The sequence below is a fragment of the Rhinopithecus bieti genome, unplaced genomic scaffold, assembly GCF_001698545.2.
Source record: "Rhinopithecus bieti isolate Rb0 unplaced genomic scaffold, ASM169854v2 scaffold_50517, whole genome shotgun sequence".
Taxonomy (NCBI): Eukaryota; Metazoa; Chordata; class Mammalia; order Primates; family Cercopithecidae; genus Rhinopithecus; species Rhinopithecus bieti.
Window position 1 is genome coordinate 327,946 of NW_016819943.1, and position 7,648 is coordinate 335,593.

Here is a 7,648-nt window from a genome sequence, read left to right on the forward strand (position 1 = left end):
TGAGATTACAGGTGTAAGCCACTGTGCCTGGCCACTCTCTAGCCATTATTTGAAGTCTTCATTGGTAGATCACTATCCCTCGCATGAGTTCTTGAATTTTGTAATATGTTAAAATTATTTATATTGACTGGAGACCTACAAAAAAAAAAAAAAAAAAAAAAAAAAAAAAATCCACCCACCAAAAGGGCAGCCCTGATCTAGATACTGGAATTTCCTGAATGTGGAGGGCAGAAGAGTGGGGGACAAGCCAGCTGACCATGCTGGATAGATCAGGCAATTGGGTGGAAAAGGAAGCAAAGATGGGATGGGCCTTAAAAATGAGGGAAGCGTGCCTGTGTGGCGTGTGTGCCAGGGGATCTCGCTCTGTGGAATGGCAAGGACTATGGGAATAGAGGCGTGAGAGATGGGGGGCTGGGGGCCTGGGGGAAGCTCTCTAAGTACAGCAGTCTTGGCATGGTAAAGATGAGTGGGTGGAGATGTAAAGGGACCAGTATTGCAAATGGATCCTCCTGGTGGCGTGGTCCGGGGCTTCACGGATGTTGGTGGCCAGCAGGGAAGCGAGAAGGGTGCGAAGATGCACAATGGGAGCATAGGAGATGACCCCATAAGGAGGGGGTGGACAGGCGCTGAGTGGAGGTGTGGGTGGGGAATGAGAGGCCTCCACACTGGGCTGCTGCAGAGGTGGCGTGTTCCGGGAGGGCCAGAGTGTGGAGGCCTGTTCCCATCACCACTGTATCCCCACGCCTGGCTCCAGGCCTGGCCAGAGGTCCTGGACTGGGAGTGCTTTGTCTGCCCTACAGACTCACCTGCTGTGCGTGTTGCTACAGCAGGGAGGTGCTGGGGACCCTGTCCTGGGACAACCATCAGCGTGACGCACGTTGAGTCCCTGGGCACATGTGAGCTCCTTTACGAGCTACGTCCTTCAAATTAGACAAGAAGAAACCAAGGCTGAGAGAGAGAAGAAACTTGACCAGGTTCCCACAGCTTGAATGTGGTGGCGCTGCCTGGCTGGTACCCCTTCCTGGAGGGGGTCTGTTGTCATGTCCTGGAGGCCAAGGCCTGGATGTGGGATGGGGGGCACTCTTTGTGCAGCGGGTCAACACCTGCCCCTTCGGCCTTGGTGGGCCTGACCCAAGGACGGAGGGTACCCAGGTCTGGGGGCTGAGGGATGGGTGTCCACTGCAGAGCCCTCAGAAATGACTAGTCCTGTATGGCAGTCCCTGGAGAGGCAGCTCCCCTTTGAGAGATGGGCAAATGTGGCCATGCCCAGCCTTGGAGGAGGTGCAGTCTGACCAGCCACCCCGACTGCTGAGATGCAGGACTCAGGACCCCGTGTTGTCCTTGGCCAGGCGGCCAGCCTGCCCTGTGGGGCTTTGGGGTTCTCCTCTCCGAGCTTGTTTCCCCAGCATCCTGGAGAAGCCCAGGGAAAAAGTCAGCCTGTGTTCCCACTGTAAATGGTCCACATCCCCTCCAAGCTCCCTTTGTGTGTCTCCAAGCTGGACTGCAGTGATCAGAGCTGTGCTGCCCGTGCAGCATCCACCAGCCCCTGGGAATGAGGGGAATGCGGTCACAGAGGCATCACTTGGACCTCGGCGGCCTCGGCTGGTGGCGGCCAAGGTCTCCCAGCACCCAGGCCGCTGGGAGTCTCTAAAGGGGAGTGGTAGGGCTCGACTGTCCCCTCTCCCTCAAGTTTGCTCTGTCCTGGGCAGGCTGTAGTCCCAGTTGAGAAGCTGTGCCCCCTTGGGTGTTTTAGGGGTTCAGGATGGGCGTTGAAAAGCCCTGGGGGAGAGCAGAAGGCTCAGGGACCCGTCTAGGGCGTGGCATCCCACGTGGGCGCCAGCATGGCCGCAGAAGAACCACTCTTCGGGCCCACGCATGCCTGCTAGGCCACACTTCTTCAGAAGTGGCCACAACTCTCCTGACGTCTCCGGAGCGGGTCATTCTGCCCAGTGGGACTTCAGCTGCCCCTGGACACTTCAGTTGTAGGCTGCGACCTGTTGCCAGGAAGGAGAGGGCCGGTGAGGGAGCCGCAGCAGCCGTGGCGGGGTGTGGGGGACGGTGGACGGCCAGGGCTTCCCCCCGCCCTCTCTCGCTTGGTTTCTGTAATGAGGAAGTTCTCCGCCGCTCAGTTTCCTTTCCCTCGCTGAGCGCCTGAAACAGGAAGTCAGTCAGTGAAGCTGGTGGCAGCAGCCGAGGCCACCAAGAGGCAACAGGCGGCAGGTTGCAGCAGAGGGGCCTCCGCTTCCCTCGGTGGCGTGTAGGTCCTGGGGGTGCCCGCTGGCCCGGCCGAGGAGGCCCACGCCCACCATGGTCCCCTGCTGGAACCACGGCAACATCACCCGCTCCAAGGCGGAGGAGCTGCTCTCCAGGACGGGCAAGGATGGGAGCTTCCTGGTGCGTGCCAGCGAGTCCATCTCCCGGGCATACGCGCTCTGCGTGCTGTGAGTACAACCTGCTCCTTCCCTGGGCGCAGAGATGACAGAGGGGCTTAGAGGGGGCCCAGCACTGGGATGGGTTGTTCTTATGTCACAGGACAGAGTGATCTGACATGCACACTTCCCCGTCACCCTGTCGAGGACCTTGTCCTTGGACCTTGGCCTTGGAGTTCAGAGAGCTGGTCTCGTGGCAGGTTTTGCAGCCTTGGAGCTGTCAGAACCACTCCAAGGCCTGATCTTACACCCCAGCTTCCCATGAGCTGTGTGGTGCCCGGGGCTTCCTTGGAGTCTGGGGAACGAGAGAAGGGAGTTTGGGCTTTTTGAACCAGGAGGAAGCTCAGGGCTCCTTGGAGGTGGGTGTGTTAGAGATCCGTTCAAAGATGCCCAGCTCAGAAACCCTGAGAAGAGCAAAGGTGGCAAGGGGGACCCTTCCTGGAGCACCCAGGCTTTGGGCCCCTGGAGGCAGCTGTTGTTTGGTGAGCCAAGAATATGGGCTGAGTTTAATCAAGAAAGGACTTTCCGTTCGCTCAGAAGCTGCTTTCAGAGGCCTGGGAGCAGAGGAAGTCACCATTACCACGAGCGAGCAGCCTCTTCTCTCTCTCCTGAGCACTTGGCTGTGACCGCTGCCCACCCCCACCCCCTCAATTTGGGTCTCTGTCACCATCAACTCCTCCCACTGCCCGGTTGGGGATGTTACTGAATGTGCCAGCTGTGCTAACAATGGAGGAACCAGCCACTTGCTGAAGGTTCCTTTCTAAAACTGCCTTCCTGTCCAGTGTCTGAAGGAGGCCCTTGCCCTGCAGCTCTTGGTCTAATCACAGGAGGCCCTTGCCCTGCAGCTCTTGGTCTAATCATTTTGCCGAGGCCTCAGGCAGTGCCAGGGTGTAGTCAGGGAAGGGTGTGTCCACTTGAACATCTCAAGTAGCATCCCCGGGCTAGCAGAAATGTTCCCCCAAGCAGAGAGGGCCTTGCCCTTCTTCAGGCAGGAGGGGAAGTGGGTGATGAACCCAGACCTGTTTTGAATACTGACTCACAGCTGGGGCCTGCTGTGCTAAGCGTTTGTTAGCCCATTTCATCCTCACCACAGCCTGAAGTGAAGGTCCTGTCAAAAGCCCCACTTTGCAGATGAGGAATCTGAGGCCCTGGCAGGTTAAGTGAGTGACGACTGTCAAAGCCACGGCCATCTGCCCCCAGAGGCTGCAGCTGAGACCCGCAGCCTGTGGCCCAACCTCTCCTGCTCCCAGTCCAGCGGGGCGTGCATGTAGCCTTGGGGGGCTGGAGGCAGAAGCAAGGGCAGCCGGAGAGTTTACAGGGTCAGCCGGGGCACTGGAAGGCAACCCAGGCTCACAGCTGGTCGCTGGCCTGTGCTGGCAGTCTGCAGCCCCACCTCCAAAGACTGGTTTCCTGTGCCCCCTCTCTCATGCCTCAGGGGAAGGAACGCAGGCCCAGGCTGCCTGGACTTCCCCAATGGGGACCTGCTGCTGCCGGGGCCTTAGAACGGGCAGGAAGGTTCCCTTAGGCATCTCCCAAGCCCAGTCTGACTCCACCCGGCCCATGTGGATTATTTGGATTTCTCTCCTGGCCCAGTGGGATCTTGTCCTGGCTGCTCGGTGCTGGCTGAGCCGAGGGCTTCCAGGGTCCCATCTCGTTAACCTTCGATGCAGCCCTTTGACCAGGGCTTTGTGGTTGCTCAAGTTACAGACATGGGGTGTGGGTCTCTCTGACTCCAAGCTGTGAGCCTCTTAATGTCTAGGATCAGCCTGAGCCAGAGTCAGAGCTGGAAAGGTCTTGGAAAAACTCTGGTGCAACAGCCCTGGCTTTTCAGGGGGTAGACAGAGTGCAGAGCGCTTGAGGCCTTTGTCCACCATGCTGGCTGGTGGCAAAACTGCTGGGTTCCAGGCCAGTTCCCGTATTCCTTCCTCCACCTCTTCTCTCAGAACCCTTGTCTGCACTGAGTTACTCTCAGAGTCATGACAGGTGTGCAGTGTCTGCTTCTTAGAGAGGGACCTGTGGTGCCCACAGATGTCCACTATCCTCTTAGCCAAAGCCTCATCAGCCTCCTATCCTGAGGCTGCTGGGTTGCAAACACCAGGAGCCCCACCCCTTGGCCAGGCAAACCCTGGGCTCAGGGTTCCCCTTTCTCCTCTGCTCAGCGTAGGAAGCTCCCCTTCCTGCAGGGTCAGGCTCCACTGTAGGCTGTGGGACACGATGGACCTGCAGACTTTCCACACATCTGCAGGCTTCATGTGGCTGCCACCCTGGATTTTGCCAATTACGGAGATCTTAAAACTAAAAAGTAATTAAATGAATGATAACAAGCTGTCATCTTCCAACACCTCATTTCTTGAAAGAAAGCAGCCAAACACCAAAAAAGGCAGGAAGAGCATATATAAAAAAAAAAAAAAAAAAGACCAGTCATTTAAAGCAAAGAGATTGAACTTCTTGAAAAACAAACCCCACCACCCTTAGTTTTCTCTGTTCCCTGCGGAGTGGCCGCAGCCTGATGGAAATGGCAAAGGCAGGCAGTCCCAGGCTGAGGGGTGTGCAGAGCAGCCAGGTTTTCTGCAGCTGCAGAAGTAGCAGCCTTTGGTCCCCAGCCCTGGAAACCTGGAGCCACCCTGCTCTAGAAGTGACTGCAGAAGGAAGCCACACACTCACCCTCCTGCCTTAGCAAAGTCCATGGGAAAAGTACACACGCCCCATGGCCCCTCAGATCCTCCAGGTGCCCCGACCTCATCCTGCCTGGGCCCCAGTGGCGTTCCCTCCCAGGCCTCCCCTGGTGGGCAAGGGGACGACAGCCGGAGTTTCCACCTGATGGTTTGGGCAAGTGTGCCTGGGGTGTGGGAAACAGAGCAACCTCACCAGGGAGGGGCCTTTGTGCTCAGGAAAGAGGACAGGATTTGACTATGTAAATGGACTTGAGCGGGGGTTGGACATCAAAAGACAGGGATGCAATTCAGTGCCACCACGTGACTTAGGAGTGCACATTCTGCCCACACCCAGCAAACCCTGCATTTCCTCGAGAGAGGTCAGCCCCGTCACCTACCACTGGGCAGGAAAGCTTTGATCTCACCTCAGCAGCTTGGAAAGCCCTGCTTGACAGGGAGTCTGGGGCTCCATCTCGGGGCACAGAGAGTTGCAGCAGGAAGATGCAGTTGGCTGCTTGGTTTGAGTCCAGCTCTGCCGTCTTGCAGCCAGAGGCTCTTCTAAGCAGGGCCTATGTCATCCCCACCTGGTCCCCACTCAAATCCCCCACAGAGTTGGCCCTGCTCCGGGGAGAGTCTGTGGGTGCCTTGAGGGGGACGTTGGGTGCCTTGTGGATGGGAGACATTAAGAGCTATCAGGCTCATGCCCTCTCCTGCCATGCAGGGGCCAGCACACCTGGCAGGGCCTCATGCTGCAAAGAAGAGATGCCTTGGGAATGGGGTCAGTCAATGTAAGGGTCCATGGGCCGGCTGAGCCAGCATCCGCTTATGCAATCTGCACAGGCAAAGCTGATCAAAGGCCCAACATCAAGATACACCCTGCCCTCTCTGCAGGAGCAGCCGGGGCCCAGGACTGGGCCTCGGGTGGTCAGCTCAGCTGGCTGCCATCCAGCCTGGAGCTGCCCAGGAGGGCGGCATTCCCACCCAACCACTCCAGAGAGAGGGGGCTTCTCTCATGGGGGAGGCGAAGGCACGTGGCTGCCTTTGGCTCAGAAACCAATACCTGGTCTAGCCACAGCTGACTGTGGTTTTGGTTTCCCTCCACATGTGGCCTTCCACATGCCACCCAGGCACCATGGCAGGGTCTGGCTCACCCCTTTCTGGGGGCAATGTAGACAGTGCACCAGACAGTCCTGGACCCAGTGGCTTCACCTACACCACAAGAAAGAGGGGAAAGCCCGAGAAGGATGTCTGTTGGCCTCTAGGGGCTTGTTACACTGTTTCTTCTGCACATGTTGAGTGCCTTCTCCGAGGGGAATCTTGTTGAACAGAGCAGACCCTAAACCTTGCTCCGCTAACAGAAGGTTGTTACCAACCTGCTCTGCCTAACAACAGCAGGCAACTTCCAAAGAGCTATGTGCCAGGCACGATTCTAGGCTTATATTGACTCATTTGATGTCCATGAAGACCTTCAAAGGAAGTCCTGGTATCCCCACTTTACAGATGGGGAAACTGAGGCACAGAGTGGTTTATGGAACAAGCCTAGTTTACAGGACTAACAACTAACAGAGCCAGGACTTGCGTGCATGCTCTTCCTGTAAGCGAGAAACAGAGACCATAAGGTGTCCTGTGTGGGGCGGGGAAAAGCCTGGAGAGGGAACTCCTGGTGATGGAGCCACAAAGAAGGGGCTTGGGAGGGCGGAACTCCTGACCTCAAAGAGTCCAACAGAGGTGGAAAGCTGTGGTATGAGTGGTGGCTAAGTCCCCCTTTTGAAGCTTCAGTAAAATAGACACTGGTAATTATTTTTGTGCAAATGCAACAAGGCACTATTTTTCATACCTGATATTGACAGTCAGTGGGAAAAAATGCTGGCTCAGGCAGTAGCCAGAACTACTGACATCTGGTTCACACCAGAAAGCAGGCCAAGGGGCTTTGTCCAAGGCTAACTGTGCCGAGTTTTCTCTCTGCATGCAAGACCAGGAAGGGGTGATGTGCCCTGGAAGGCCTATGTATTTCACTCACTAACTGTACCTTCCATGTGAAGTGATGCAGAGCAAGCATGTTAAAACGGAGTCTCTCCAGGTTTTCTGTGCCTATACTCAGCCCCCCAGAAAAGTCCTTCTGAGTCCAGAGATAGGCTCCAGCTTTGGTGCTTTGCGTGTTTGTCTACCTGGTAGGTCAAATTCATAAATTCATGAACACAATCAGCACTTCTCGTGGGTTTTCTTTTCTTTTTTCTTTTTTTTTTTTTGACAGAGTCTTGCTCTGTCGTCCATGCTGGAGTGCAATGGTGCAATCTTGGCTCACTGCAACATCTGCCTCCCAGGTTCAAGCGATTCTCCTACCTCAGCCTCCCAAGCAGCTGGGATTACAGGTGCCTGCCACCACACGGGGCTAATTTTTTTCTTTTTATCTTAACCTCAGGTGATCTGGCCTCTTCGGCCTCCCAAAGTGCTAAGATTACAGGCATTAGCCACTTCACCCAGCCCCTTCCTTCCTTCCTTCCTTCCTTCCTTCCTTCCTTCCTTCCTTCCTTCCTTCCTTCCTTCCTTCCTTCCTTCCTTCCT

The 7,648-nt window shown here is 56.2% G+C and overlaps 1 protein-coding gene across 1 annotated transcript in view; it reads left to right on the forward strand.

Moving 5' to 3' along the window:
• The first annotated feature begins 2,149 nt into the window (after positions 1–2,149).
• INPP5D (inositol polyphosphate-5-phosphatase D) overlaps positions 2,150–7,648 on the forward strand; it is a 154,528-nt gene continuing 149,029 nt past the window's right edge. Inside the window, 1 exon segment of the mRNA XM_017859368.1 lies at positions 2,150–2,441. Coding sequence (XP_017714857.1) covers positions 2,308–2,441 — 134 coding nt within the window. The 5' untranslated portion in view covers positions 2,150–2,307.